General features: G+C 49.8%; 1 protein-coding gene across 1 annotated transcript; it reads right to left on the bottom strand.

Annotated features, from left to right (window-relative positions):
• Nucleotides 1–866: 866 nt before the first annotated feature.
• Nucleotides 867–4,547, bottom strand: LOC149357234 (uncharacterized). Its single transcript, XM_089576543.1, has 4 exons — nt 3,981–4,547; nt 3,147–3,386; nt 2,471–2,738; nt 867–1,168 (listed from the first exon to the last, which is right to left on the bottom strand). The coding sequence occupies exons 1-4, from the start codon at nt 4,545–4,547 to the stop codon at nt 867–869; spliced, it is 1,377 nt and encodes a 458-aa protein (XP_089432669.1).
• Between the last annotated feature and the right edge of the window lie 11,357 nt (nt 4,548–15,904).

Here is a 15,904-nt window from a genome sequence, read left to right on the forward strand (position 1 = left end):
GTTACACCGTCATGCACTTCTTATTACCATGGAGTCCTTTTCGACCTTGACGTCACGAGTTGGAATCGAGCGGCGGGAGAAATAAGTATAATACAGTTTAAAATCAAACTTTCCCAGAAATAAATGCGCCTGTTGCTGTCAACAAACGTAACCCTTCTAAAACTGGTCTGTAGAATTCCTATAGACTTCTTATAGACTCCATTGCCTTCCTATGATCCCTTTTGTCGGTTAATAGCCTATAGACTGCCCATCGACAAAAGTCTACCAAAAGTGTATGGCCACATACCTGTAGATGGTCCTCAGCCTGCAGAAGTTGTATTGTGTAATGACTAGTCTGTAGGATTTGTCTATAGAAAGTCTATCGACTTTATAGACGAAAGTCTATGGACAGTCTATGAACTGTGTAAATAAATTTTTGTAAGGAAAGCTCAGCTATAAAGATCCATACAATCTATTTTTACTAAAAAAATGGGTGCAGTTCTCCTCAGTATTCCTTTAAACACCTAACTTGCACCGCAACACGCGGGTGTTGCATTGTTTCGCCTCCACCGTAAACAAACGCAATATCAATGAGGAAAAAGCTCAAAGGGACGGTATTTCCAACTCTGAGGTATCGTTTATTTGCCCTCACCCCCACTTACGTGCATGCAATTCTACACTGACGATATCACTTTTATATGAGCGGCATCGAATCGTATGCGTTCCCACCCTCCCTAATCTGTGTGCTTGAATTCTGAACTGCCTGTTCCTGCAACTTCCGCTACTGGGGGTGCTCTTATGTGAAAGGCGGTTAAACAAATTTTGCTACTCTCAGTAAACTTCCGCTCACTATTTTTCTGTGCACGAAATTGAACTCTGTGAATATGTTATTTGTTGTGTATCGGTCGAACACGCGTTGATCTTCGCGGCTCGAGCGGTACTTGGGTGGCTTGGCCTGGACTCGCCCCAGGGGTTGCTTCTGGGCTAGCAGACAGTGGCTGTGGCTGCCTAGCTGTAGGAGGAAGCCTGACGTGGTAGTCCTCACTTGTGACTGGCTCAACTTCGAGCCGCGTCCAGGCGCTCCTCAATTGGTTGCGGTGCCTGTGATGACGCTCGCCGTTGTTTAGCTGTACCACGTACGACACCGGACCTCTGACTGCCACAACCCTGGCAGCCTTCCACCTTGGACCTGGACAAAAGCTTTTAGCGTAGACCGCGTCACCGATACGAAACCTCTTAGTCTCCTGTCGTTGGAACTCAGGCGCGTGTTGCCGGTCCGGATGGAGTCTGTCCAACGCTGACCTCAGTCTTCGTCCGAACATTAACTCTGCTGGCGATTTTCCCGTGACCGAATGTGGCGTCGTGTGTTGCTTAAACAGAAACCGGGAAATCTTGCACTGCGTCGAACCTTCCTGCTGCTTCTTCAATGCTTCTTTAACTTCTCTTACCATCCTCTCCGCCCTACCATTGCTGGCTGGATGATAAGGTGCAGTGAAAATAGCACGCACGCTATTACACTTCAAAAACATTTGCAACTCAATGCTAGTGAAAGCTGTGCCGTTATCTGAAACGATAACGTCTGGTACACCATCTGTCGCAAGCATCTTCCTTAGGCTGTTTACGACAGCCGTAGCTTTCATGGATGGCATGATTTCGACATCAGCCCAATTGCTGTACGCGTCTAGCACGACTAAGAAAACTTCTCCTTTAACTGGGCCAGCGAAATCAATGTGCAGTCGACTCCAAGGCTGATCTGGCTTGATCCAGAAATGAACTGGAGCCTTGGGATCGCTTTGACGGTTACTCTGGCATGGATGACAGTGCCGAACAAACTCCTCAATTTCGTGGTCCATCTTCGGCCACCACATGAGCCCTCTAGCTGATGCTTTCATGGCACTCATCCCTGGGTGATTTGCGTGCAGGAGTTGCAGCACATTCTCTCTTGCTGCGGTTGGAATTATGACGCGGTTCCCCCAACAAGAGCACGTCCCCAGGCGGTCTTGGCTCGTCCTCGTCTCCCGGGGCTGGTAGACGACTGAGTGCATCGGCGTTGGAGTTGTCTTGGCCTCGTCTGTACTCAAGGTGATAGTTATACGCATACGCAGACAACAGTAAAATCCAACGAAGCATTCGGGGCGACACAACTTCGGGCACTCGCTTGTCCGTGTTAAACAGGCCTAGTAATGGCTTGTGGTCTGTTATCACTGTAAATTCTCGTCCAGCTAGGTACTGGTGGAACTTTTTTACGCCAAAGACCACAGCCAAACCCTATCAATCTGAGCATAATTGCGTTCACTGAAGCCAAGAGTGCGAGAAGCATAAGCTATGGGCTGCTCCTTCCCGTCATCCGCACGATGGGCTAGCACTGCCCCCACCCCCACAGGCGATGCGTCGCAGCACAAAATTAAAGGACGCTTGCAATCGTAGGGCACAAGTACGGAGTATGAGCTGAGAAAATTTTTCAGTCTCTCAAAAGCCCGCTGATGCTCACCTGTCCACTTCCATTCGTGGTCACGGTCGAGCAGTCGATAAAGCGGTTCGGCCGCTTCCGTCCTGCCCTTGAGGAAACTGCTGTAGAAATTCAGCAATCCCAAAAAGGCTTGCAGCTCCTTTTTGCTTGCGGGCACAGGCGCTTGCTGGATGGCGTCCGTCTTGCTTCGGCTGGGATGTACTCCTGAGTCATCAATCCTGTGTCCCAAGAATTCGATGCTCGTTTGGTTAAATTCGCACTTGTCCTTGTTTACTCGTAGCTGTGCCTTCTGTAGACGCGAGAGCACAGTCTCTAATCTCTCGGCGTGCTCTTCGGCGTTACATCCAGAAATTAATATGTCATCCAGATAAGCTTTCACTCCGGGAATGCCCGCTAACAGCGTGTCGATGACTCGTTGAAAAACCCAAGGTGCGACCGAAATACCAAACGGCAGCCGCTTAACCTTGTAGTACAGTCCCTTTATCGTGTTAACTGTGAGCACCTCAGCAGTCTCGTCGTCTAGCGTAAGCTGCTGATAAGCTTGGGCTAGATCAAACTTGGTAAAAAACTTGCTTGAACTTAGAGCTGTGAGCATTTCAGCTGTAGTGGGCAAGGGGTATCCACTGCTCTTAATAGCTTTGTTTACGGTACTGCGATAGTCGCCGCAAAGACGTAAAGTTCCATCTTTTTTTCTTACCACTACCAGTGGTGTTGCCAAGTTGGAGTAGCTGACGGGCTCCCATACACCTTGTTGCACCAAGCGGTCCACTTCGTTGGCCACGTCGTCCTTGAGGGCCAGTGGAACTGGTCGACTTTTGAGGAACACCGGTTGGGCGTCATCTTTCAGTTCGATGTGAACTGGCGGTCCGTTGAAGCCAGGAAGGTCCCTGCGAAACACCTCGGGAAATCGTGAAGGCACGTCCTCCACGTTTACTTGCTGTATTCCCCGCAAGCCAATACCTAACGGGTTAAACCAGTTTCGCCCAATCAGGCTGTTGGCTTGCTTCTGTACTACGAGCAAAGGTAGCTTTGCCTTCCTGCCTTTGAATTCCACCAAGACACTTGCTTGACCCAGCACGGGTAACGCCTCCTTTGACCAGGTTACGATTGTTGTTCCAGAATCTTGCAGTGGTATTTTACCGTGATTCCTTTCAATAACCCTGAACGTATCTTCACTTACAATTGAGCACGATGCGCCAGAATCAACCTCCATCGGAACGTCTTGCCCTTCGATCACTACTTGAACCATTAACTTCTGTTCTTGCTCATTCACTTCGCACAGGGAAAACAACGCGCTCATTTCGTACACGCCCTTGCTCTTATCTCCTTTCTTCTTTTGCTCATACGCTGTCTTCCGAGCAGTTCTACTATCGTCTTTCGACCGACATGCCTTAGCTATATGTCCAACCCTTTTGCAGTTGAAGCATGTCACCTTTCTAAAACGGCACAAATGTGGAGCGTGCTAACCGTTGCACCGGTAACAGCTGGACCTCTCCGCTGGGGTATCTTGCTTCGCACGGGTTGCTTGTACCATGTCCTGGCAGTACGTCTCGTATGGACCGTGCTTGCGTATGTCTCGCTGTTGCTTAGCGGTTGCTTCTGCAGTTGTGGCCAAGTCATACGCAACCTTAAACGTAAAGCTGTGTTCTGCGAGAAGTCGCTGTTGAACCCCTTCGTTCCGGAGTCCGCATACGAAACGATCCCGCATCATGACGTCCAACGGGAGCTGGGCGCTGCCAAAACAGCAGTCTTCGGCTAGCTTCCGAAGCGCCGTGACGTAGTCCGCAACCGATTCCTCGGCAGCCTGGTTTCGTCTGTAGAACAAAAACCTTGCATACAGCTCCGAAGGCTTTGGATGCAGGTGCTTGCGAACGGCAGTCTTGATTTCTTCGTAGGTTGCTCCTGTCGGTCTTTCTGGCTTCACCAAAGTTACGATGAGCCCGTACACTTCTGCGCCGCAGCTGCTCAACAGGACTGCTCTTTTCTGCTCTTCTTTCGTTATCTGGTTCGCTTCGCAGAACATTTCCAGGCGCTCGACGTATTCGTCCCATGACGCGTTCGTACCGAGACGATACTCGCCGATCCTGCCGACGGCCATCGCCGGCGCTGCCTCGTCGCCAACTGTTGTGTATCAGACGGACGCCAGGCTGGAACTGAACAACGTTTATTGATACAGTGCCTTTTTATAGGCCGATGGACATGTTATCTGCGGACGACTGCTTGCGTGGCTGATAAGCGATACATGAAAATGCATTGTTTAAAACATGCGCATGCGCTATCAGTACACCACATTATTACACGGAGAAAAGCCGAACAATAGCACCACATGAGAGATGGGAATGACGTAGCTTAATGGCTGGCGGGCCATTGCCCCTTTCGACGTCTTCTAGTCCGTAACAATACTACTGGCGGCGCGCCTGCACTGCAAAATCTAGTTCACCCATATGAGCGACTCTGGCTGCGGCAACGTCTGTCGCTCACGCTCCACGCTTTGCAAGCTGAAATGCCGTGACTTTTATTGTAGTATAACCTGCAGCATAACTTTATTGTGCAGCGGGCTGCGGTTCCTGAAGCGGCGAAGCTGTGGCCTGAAGGTGTCATTCCTTACACCATCCACCAGAGTTTAGGTGAGTGAGCATGCCAACGAGGTGTCATAATATATGAAAATGTGCATGTAGTCAGGGAAATTTGCACGGAGGCTAGGGCGTGTGCCTAGGACGGGATGACCGATGCAGCATAAAGAATGGCGCGCGCACGCACGCGCGCACGCACGCACGCACGCACGCACACACGCACACACACACACACACGCACACACGTACACACACACACACACACGCACGCGCACACACACGCACGCACACACACACACACACACGCACGCAAGCACGCACACACACACACGCACGCACGCACGCACGCACACACGCACGCGCACGCACGCACACACACACACACACACGCACGCGCACACACACACACACACGCACGCACGCACGCACACACACACACGAACTTGCCAAATTGTGGTGTTATATGTATAACCTAGGCCATAGCGCGCATTTGTTTCGAATATTATGCATGTTTTATTCTAGCACCCATTGAAATCAGACCAATCTTGAGAACCGGGTGAACGTGTCCTTTGTACTGCAAATGTTTTGGAAATAAACAACTCTCTTATATCGGCGGGTGCTGTTGTGCCGCCCGTCTCTTTCCATCATTCCCAACAACTCCTGTCTGCATGTGGCAGCGATTGCGACACAGCTCGGGAGTGACGTCATCACTTTCTAAATTTTGCGTCACCCTGTCACTTCTCATGCCAGCGGCCCGGGTTCGATTCTCACCTAGACCCGAGCTTTCTCTCTCATGATGTCATATGACCGATGACGTACGTCACAGCGGCCAACTTCCGGCGACACATTTTGCAGACACCTTCGGCATGAACATCGCCATCTAATACCTTCGACTAGTAAACGGAAAGAAGGCCCAACTCAAACGACACATATCTTGGGAGGCACTGAATTGTGGCCCAATAACCGCGAGATCGCGTTAGCAAACTTAGCGGCATTAGGTATGTTCGTCAAACGCTTTACTTTTACAATTCAAACAGTCATTTCTGAAGATATTTGCCGACGTAGGACAATTCATATTCGTAATAAGGGAGTAATTACTCATTGACGTCCACCCGAGCGCAGCCATAGGGCTACAAAGGAAAGCTATACAGCATTCTCAGAAACTTCGTAGTTAAAGAAAAATTCGTCCTGGTCCGGGGATCGAACCCGGGACCACCGCTTCACCGGAGCAGTCGCTCTACCAATTGAGCTAACCGGGACGGCAAGCTTATGGTAGGGCGAGAGCAAATTGATAATAACTCGAAGTGGGAACAGTGTTTGATCAAATGTTTTAGGGTAATCCCCCAAGGTGGAGTAGGTTTGTAATAAGGGAGTAATTACTCATTGACAAAGTTTCTGAGAAAGCTGTATAGCTTTCCTTTGTAGCTATATGGCTGCGCTCGGGTGGACGTCAATGAGTAATTACTCCCTTATTACAACTCTACTCCCCCTTGGGGGATTCTCCTAAAACATTTGATCAAACAATTCATATTCTCAACGAAATGACACGCTAGAAATTACAGTGGATCTCGCAATAAAAATACAAACGAAAATTGATTATACAACAGCCAGGTTTCCGAAAGCCTTAGGGAAATGAGCGCCTCTTTAGTACTAAATTGCATTTCACAGAGTGTACCCCCCCCCTGTTAGATCTTTCCAAAGTGTCAACCAAGATCGCTGATGTTCCACTATTCGGCAACGGTTGTCGAAGAGGCAAGGATATTTGGTGCAGCAGATCCAGTCACCGATTAACGAAAACCTACGTGACTGCGAGGGCAACAAATGGGCGCGACGTTCGTTGCTGCAGTCGCCCAGGCGGGAACCATTGTTCAGGGAGCGACCCTCCTCTTCTTTTTCAGACAGTTGGCTGCCCTGCTCGCAGAACCTCTGCGTCAAGGTTGCGCGCGGGCCCTTCAATGACAGTGTGTGCGTCATTAAGCCGCCCTCTTTCGACGATAAGTGCGCGAGCTGCGACTGGCGCCTCCCCGAATTGTTGGTGAGCGCCTGCTGCCCTACCGGAAATGGACACAGAGGGCGAATCGCAGTTGCTAGAGCACCTTACCGTGTTCTAGGGACACAGTGACTACTTTCACTGCAACCGAAGATTTTCTTAGCTAGAAATCGTTACAAGATGAAATACAGGCAGCGCCACCACCAGGCAGTCTTCTTTTCGTGGATCTCTGAGGCTAGGCAAGGCCGCCATCCATATCAAATGGGGTTCACATAGTCGCTTTTATTCGTAACGTCTGGAGTGCAGTGGAAGGAAAAATTTTCGGCCCCTAAATTTAATCTTTCGAGTAATCATTACGTATTTTGCTGCCAAACAAGAATCGGTATAGTCAGAAAGTGCCACAGAATGGATTTTGTCTTAAAACAAAAATTAGATCTCTTTGTCCTCGTGTTCCTTAAGGAAGCGAGCATTTATCCTGGAAGCTTCAGTCCACCTTGGGGTCATGTTTGTGGCGTCCTGAGCCTTAGCCGTTGAAGGGGCCGGGGCTGGCGTACGCTACGAAAGGATTTTGCTTTCTGCACGTTAGAGAAAGTGACTTCAAAACAACAGCACAGTTCTTATTTGCGCTGTGATGCTGCAGGGATAATAAGCCGAATCGAGTGGTGCTTTCAGTTGTGATCGTGTAGACAGTGAGATTCGCTTTTTGAACCCATGGAACTTCTCGCAGCCTGAAAACACAGGGAGGGCTCGGGTGGTACTTCCAAGAGCGTCGAGTGGTACTTCCACTGTAAGCGCCCCTGCTACCCTCTGCGACCTCTCAAGTCCGTATAGCGCCGTATGTGGCTTCTGTATGCCTGAAATGAGTGTGAAATTGGCTGAGCGCATCATTATCTGCTGCGGTGTAAATTATATCAGCTACTTAACTGTACAATTAGCAGATGTATATCCGCAAGAGTACTTCATTCTGAGGACAGCTCCTTCTTTCACATTCATATATTTCTGTTGTTGTACGTATGCTGGACCTTAGAAAATGAGCTTTTTGTTTCATGCAGCTTCCGTCCGAATGCGGCTGCCACAGCCGCGACCGAACACATCAGCTCACGCTGTGTTGCAGAACGACACGTATGCCTTCAGCGAAGACGTTGGATTAAATGTCTCCTACCCGAAATGTAAGCAACAACTGCAACAACCACAAAAAGCGCCCACGGCGAGAATGCAGGAAGCAGAGTGCGCACGAGATAAAAAAGAACGTCACTTTGTTCAATGCATATGGAAACTAGCCATTCTAATGAACTGTTCGCAGCGAGAACCAGCCTTGACTTTAACTACACCAACTTTTAGGCATTAAAGTGCTCTTTCTGTTTCGAGCTTAGAACACAGCTACGTTGTTATTGAGCGCTCATAAACGTGCAAAAGCTGACAGGTAGAGAAGATTCACTTTTCCATGTCTAAAAAGGAAGAAAAGAAGATGTTAAAAGCAGAGGTAAAAGAGAGTGCATGAGTCGCTGCCGTCGTAATTTTCAACTCTTAGCAGCGGGCGTCAGGATGAAATTTCTGGGAGAGCCTAGTGTACTTCGTGACGTTTCAAAAGATATGTCGGCTCGGTGATGTTTCAGTACGCATAAGGACTAGCACATACGCGGTGGTTCTACATAGGAAAAGTAATACAATACTAATCAAGAACGGATAAGGTAAGGTGACGCAATCTCCCCAGAGCTATTCAACGTGTGTTAGAGGAGGTACCCAAGGTCTGGATTGTAAGATCTGGGAACAAAAGTCAAGGCGAAAATTTTAGCAATCTTCATTTGGCTTGAGACATTGCCCACTTGACTGACTGTGGGGGCAATTTCATCTCAGGATAAAGAATTCAAACACTCAAACGAGAGCGTTGAGCCAAAAATTGACATGAAGAAAACTAATGTTCAACAATCAGGGCAATCATGGAAGAAAGGTGTATGATAGGCATCGAAATATTGGAAGTGGTGAGAAAAAACATCTATCTACGGCAGGTATTGGCTGCATGTGTGCATTATTGTAAGGAAATAGCCAAGAACATGAGAAGAGGAGCAAGTGCTTTCGGTAAATACTCCCAGGTCAAGAATAGCATGTTCCTAGTAGAAGTGAAAAGGAAATATATAACATTTGTATTTTCCCAATGCTGATCTATTTTGTAGAAACTTGGAGATTAAAATATAGGTATAAAGAATGAAGAATAAAGGTGCAGCTTTGTGCTCACACTGAATTTCGAGCATGTATTAGTTTCACAGTAATCTTGTGTTATTTGTACCTTTGCTTAAATACTAAAATGAATATTTCCTATGTATGCTACGAACAAAACTTTGAACAATAACGCAAGATGTCAGAAATGCTACTCTTTCCCATTTAGTAGATTTCTGACGCATTAAAAAAATACCATATTCAGTTCGGCTTAAAATAGGGTCATATGTTTAAGTTGTCCGACGACGAAAGGAATCACTGAACCCCCAAAACAACGGCTTGGTCGATGACCCTTTTAAAGCGAAATCATTAGGAGGCAGGTCCCTAAGAAAGCACGGCATTGTCATAAATGAGAAGGTCGATGATGTCGCAATGTCACGTGACATCACTTAACCGGGGGAAATGTCGGGACATCACAAGCGGTGGCCGAAACTGTCGTGAGCACACTGCAAGTGTTTCGACACGCGCACTAGTTGGCTTGCCTTATATAGAGTGTCTCTCTCTTAAGACTTTGGGTATTTTCTAAAAGGCTTTTTCAGCTACTAGAGCGCTTTTTTGAGGTATAGCATTATCAGGAGTGTAGTACATCAAAATACTGCTGAGTCGTGCTTACCAGCGGGGTGGTTAACTAATAATAAAAAGTCAACTTTTTAACTATTACTTTTAGGTTACTTAATTACTGACGAGCATGTTGGTCACCGTAAATATCATCCATAACTGTTTTTAGGATTTATAAAACGCGGTTACCCTCTGCGCTGTCGCCAGTACATATCGGCTATTTCGATTAGTTACGTGCACTGGAGAGGTTGCTTTCCCTGCAAGATTCTCGAAAGTGCATCTATTTTGGCGCGTTGTTGCCATATTTTGTTGGGCCACAGCGCTTCACGTAACCGCGTTTTCAAAATTATAAAAACTGATGTGGATATTACTTATGGTTGGCTGCACGCTTCCGAATAATTAGGGAGCCTAAAAGTAAAAGCAAGAAAATTAAGTATTCTGTTTCAGTTATCCAAGCTGCTAGTTAGCACGTCCTATCTGTATTCTGATGCACTGAACCGCTGACAATACCATGCCGGAAAATGCGCTCTTCTAACTCAAAAAGCCTATATTTTTGTGTAAAATCTTGGATGAAACACCCAGCACACCCTCCAAGAGACAACGCAATATTTTGCACGAGAGGTTTCTGGCGCGAAGACTGGGGGCCCCGAAACTGTCGCACAACTGCAGGACTGGTTGCGTTGTAATCTGCGAGCAATCTATATCCAGACTGCTAGTCGCAACCTGTTCCAGGCATCGGTCAGGAGTCGAAATGTCAACTAACGCATACATGGTGGTCTTTAGGAGCCAGCCGGCATTGCGAGTGGGGGTCGTATTCGCTTGCAGGTTCGGACCCGAAGGTGCAGAACACGCACTTTCCGACCATGTTCTATCACGTTCTTCTCGTGCACTGTAATTAAGCGGTGGTTGTCTCCCCTCTACAAGTTGTCATAAACGAAAGGACGACAGAATAGGAAGTGTTTATTGACTGTGTCCCGACACACGGTTTAGAGGACGAAATTTTCCTACGGCAGCTTGTAGTGTGCAGGAAATATGTTCACAAACACAGCCCATTTGTTAGCACTGAAGTATAATTTGTACGAATTAATATCATATTTACGAATGTACAATTTTAATGCATTCGCAACATGTTTTGTCACGTATTTGAAATGTGCTCGAAACATGCTTTAGGTGGGGTACATATCTTCAGCAAATTTTAAAGATACATGTCAAATACTAAGCAAGAAATTTCAAGAACCTCTTTCGTGCGTAGATTTAGAGCATTCATGAAGGAAATTATCTTTAAAATGCAATATAAATATCCCGTCATAAATTCAAAACGCGTTAATTTTCACTAAGGAATACCGTTCGTCTCCTCTTTTTTTCCCTATGAGTCCTCGGAAGCACTGACGATTGCGTGCTGCTCAATAACACGTCCGCCTACTTCCTCGGCAGCGTATTGCTCCCCACTGGTTGGGAATGCGGGAACGCGTAGGGAGATTGTTGACGCCTGACAAACGGCCATGCTTCGTGGGCCTTCTACCAGCTCGGTCGCGGTCACAATCACAGAGAGCAATGGGCTCTTCCGCTTGAGCAGGCATCTGAAACTGAGCATTGCTGACCTGTGCCTGGGTGACATGAGCACTGCCGAAGTGTGCAGTGCCCAATGGAGCACTGCCGACCTGTGCACTGCTTACCTGCTCAGCGTCAATGTGTGAAGCAGCTGCCGAGCTTAGTGCTGCCTTGTCTTCCTTAGGTGCCCTCACCACAAGGCATATGCCCAAATCTGCTTCATGTGGCGGACAATGTGGCCAACACTTGCTTTCAGGAACCGTGTCCTCATAGCTGTCCATAAGTGGTGTTCCATTCTGGTCCTCTTCATCCGACGTCTCCACAGTCTGAGCAAGGCTTGACGCTGCAGCTGCAGGCGCGCCCTGGTATAGTGACTCCTTGGATTCTCGCTGAGCAGGCCCGGCAACAGCGGAATTGGTTGCAGTGGGCGAGTGCAGGCGCCTGGCAGCCTCTTGAATCAGGAACCCCGGCAGCACCGCCTTGAGCTCGGGGGCAGATGTCTGACCAGGTACGCGTCCCGGCGCCTTGTTCCCACCTAAATCCTGGTCGGCACTTCTGGGCTGCCCACTGGGAGCAGCCTGAAAACTAGGAGGGCTCTGCAAACTGGGGCCAGGTTGCATTGGTGTCGGCTGTGGAAAGCGAACCGTTGCCGGAGTGCAGTTCTGAAGATCAGTGCCTGAGTAGTCGCTGTCCATGGGTGTCATGAACTGGCTGGATCGGTCATGAGACACTTCTGTCTCCCTTGAATCGCTTGGCTCATCTTCGCCACTTGCCTCTTCCTCAGGCGAAGGCAGCATGGAGGAGCCTCCTGCGTTCTGGCCAGTGTTGTCAAGGTCAGGGCTAGCTTGGGAACACTTCGAAACTGACATGGCAAGTCTGAGCCTCCGGACTATTTAATATGGCGTTGGCTGGACGACCCTACTGAGTTCTGTTGGCTTCGGGCAGGTGCCGGCATGTCCTTCCCCGGGGCCCCTTTGATGAACATCTGGCGAGGAAACAATAGGTGGGAGGTCCACAGGTCGCCGCTTCAGGATGGAGGCCACTTCGCTTGTTGATGCCTGCGCCGCGGGGTTTGTCCAGCGTGGATAGCCCTCCCACAGGGCTACGGGAGGCGAGCACAGGATCGATATTGCACCATCCTCTAGCCGAATTTGCGAGGTGTAGTGGCTGACTGCGGGATTAGACACTGAGGCACACGATTCACTCGCAGCCACCCTGTTGGGCGAAGATGACACAGCGGGTGGCATTGAGGACTCCGTAGCATCCATGGTGGCACTCATAACAGCCAGACGTGGCGTGGTGGCCTTGCGAGGCACACGAGTGGGCACTATCACTGGTTCACCTGACGGGCTTCGCCTGCGTGCCGCTGAATTCAGCTGCGATGCTGGTAGTGGTATCGACCGCCTGAAGCTTTGCAAAAGATTTAGCGTAGCGGATACGTCCTGCTGCACCTCGGGAAGGTATGACCGCAGCATTCTGCCCTCTCGTATTAACTCCTGAAAGCAGCCGGTCAGCTGCAGGGCAGCATGGTGATGTGCGCACTGGAGGAAGTACAGCAGAATGTGGCGGTACCAGGTGGGCTCGGCCTGATCGGAAATGAGACTGACCAGCCGCTCTTGGTCCGCGGCAGACGAGAGCACATGCAGAAACAGCTCCAGCTGCTCACGGTTTTCCGGCACTTTCAAATTTCTAGCCTGCGCTATAATGCATCCCAGTAGCTGCTCCAGGCTGGACAAGGGACCGTGCCTCCGGATCAGCTCAAGGATGCCGATGACTTGACGGTTGGACAGGAGCACGTCCCTACGCACGGACTTGTGCTCGTGCGCGGGGGCCATTTGCAGGTTATCGAGGCAGCGAAGGACCAGCTGGGACAGGCAGTGGAGCAGAATTTGCACGGTGAGGTCCCACAGAGCGTCCAGAAGCGGTAGCAGTTCAATACTGACCTGCTGCTCCACCTGAGGCACGCTCTCCACCCCTTCGTGATGGTTGCCATTATCGACGAAACAGATTCCTCGGTGAAGGCGCCGCACGTCAGTGCTCAGGACAGAAGCAGACGAGAAGGGCTTCAGATTTTGCATGACCGGTGGATAGCTGTGGAAGACGGAGGAGAAGATGCCTAGCAGGAGGCAGTAGGTGGCGACCTCAGGCCTCCAATGCTGGAGACCACGTATGAGATATATGTTGGTGGCTGTGTGTATGCTTGATGGCGGGTAACACACTCGCAGGGGACGGCCAGGATCGGCTGCATCTATGAGGGTCGCCTTTACCAGCACGTTGCCCATCAGCAAATTTCTTCTCTGGTCACTCGTCTGCTGGCACCAGTTGTGGAGGGTGGTGTACGGGTAGGCCAGGCATTTGTCGCTCGCCCGGTAGTCTGGCAGCACTCCGGACTGCAGCAGAACGAGCAGCACCGACAGGTCTCCGAAAAGGAGGGCCGATACGCCGTGCCACACAGCCACCAGCCCTGACTTGGTCCCCTGCATGCCCCGGGCTTCCCCCAGCAGCCGGTGCATGATGCGTAGCTCCGCAAGGTGAGTTGCGATGCGCTGACCGGTTGTCACGTCGTCCTGACCAGAATAGTTAAGCAGCAGTTCGTGTATTCCTGTAGCAGCGCTATCTCTGGACGGTGGGAGCCTGCGAGGAAGACGAAGTGACACGAGCCGAGTGGCAGAAAGGCTCGGGCTCCGGGTCGGCTCGGGATCAGAGTAATAAATTGCGGCTGGTTTAGCATTGCACGAAATATGCGAAGGCAGTTTTTTGCAGGTGGACACCACTGCCCCGGGCAGGGGCGCACAAAAGTTTTCGGAACGCCGAAGTCACGGAAAACACCATTTTCCCAACTTGCTAGAAGCGCAGCCATGCACTCAGGTGTGCATTGCGCAAATCGCGCTGAGAACTGCTAAACTCAGTTCACTTCACTGCGGAATCCTTACTGTGCGCAGTAATTGGGCTTTGTTGCAATTTTCGTGTTTCCAAACTTTTCCGGGCACCATTACCTTAGAGCGCGATTGAGCAGAGCTTCGAGTTCTTCAAAGGTCCTGCAAGTCTAGGGGGCTTCGGGAATATCTGCTGATAATGCGAGTTGTCGCATATTTTCCATTGCTTGTCAGAAACGAGCGTCGAAAATCATCGTCGGAATGAGCAAATGCAGAATAGGACTACTCCGTTTCAAGTAGCGGTCCAGGCTGCATTCCTCACTTCAATGTAACTGCTGGAGAAAAGTGATTCTAATTTCCCAAGCGCTTTGGCCGGCATCATTCGCACTCAGCAGGAATCTGGGTGCGGAAGCATCATTTGCACATCCATGAAGATCGTCCGGTAGAGCCAGCCAGGAAAAGTAAGTTCATGAAGAAGTGAGAGGTTACAGACAAATTTACGAGAGAAATTTTAGCGCCGCCAATTTGTGACGCCACCTGTTGAACGCGGATATTCGGATAGCCACGCGAGGCAACAAGACACATGGCGCATAGACGAGCAGCGGGTAAACGGCACTATTGAAACGCTGTACGACTTCGTACTAAAAGACATACTGCTCAGTGGTGAGTTGATTATCCTTAGACTTTCAATTAGGGCATCGTATCCCCTGCGATGGGTTTCCTTTCCCGGCCCCTTGTATAATACGGGGCCGAATGCCTCCGGTGAATACAAGAACTTCGCATGCGATTTTTCCAAACGATGTTTTCCGCGAAACGATGAGGCAGTGTTCAATATTGCAGCGAGCATTGCTAAAAACAGGTCATCTGCATGCCTCCCTTTGCTCTGTAATGCAGGAATATTGTACAGACAGGAGGGCTGCGATGGTTTTGTCAAGATAACTTCTCGAACCCTCCGAGGGAGGCACTTCTTTCCAGCGACGAACTACGAACGTGCGGGGCCGCGATATTACGAAACCTGGGGAAAATGATAATTCGGGCAACCCAGACAATGTGTTGCCCACTTATATAGCACTCGAGCTACAAATGCCAGCCGATTCCAACGACTAAAATGGGCTCATGGCGGATCGCCCCGCTGGACCAATTTCATTGACCTGTGTTGGTCATACTGCGAGCCACCGCACCATTACGGCACGGCCACAGATATCTATACTGATGACGTGCAAACACAGGAAGTCGAGGCTGCAGCTTCGAACTGCATTTGTCCCTGTTGCGTGGGCGAGCAGGAGCGCTGGCGCAAGGTTTCACTCGGTCGGTTGTGGGGTTACTGCGGTGGGTACAGGCCATTAACCAGCGTGGTTTCGAGCTTTGCGCGAGCCGATGCCCCCACCAGCCGTCACCACATACGTACTGCCGGGCAATACTGCGGCGCACGAAACTTCCACTGGGAGGAGGGCGGCGGAGAGACGCGCAGCAAGAAAACAGGCTTCAAAGTCCGCAAGGGAGGCGTTTATTCACGCTGTCCTCCAGTGACACACACACAGTGCATCACCCTTTCTTCAATGCTCCAAGCACACCTGTGTGTTCCCATTACAGGGTCACTAAATGCTAAACGTGTTGCGATGGCCACGCAGTTATGTCGGCCGTTTAAAATGCAGTACTTACTCGTGCTTCTACTTGCCTCGTCTTCCGC

Source organism: Amblyomma mixtum, chromosome 3 (assembly GCF_055824585.1).
Source record: "Amblyomma mixtum isolate Tamu chromosome 3, ASM5582458v1, whole genome shotgun sequence".
Classification (NCBI taxonomy): domain Eukaryota; kingdom Metazoa; phylum Arthropoda; class Arachnida; order Ixodida; family Ixodidae; genus Amblyomma; species Amblyomma mixtum.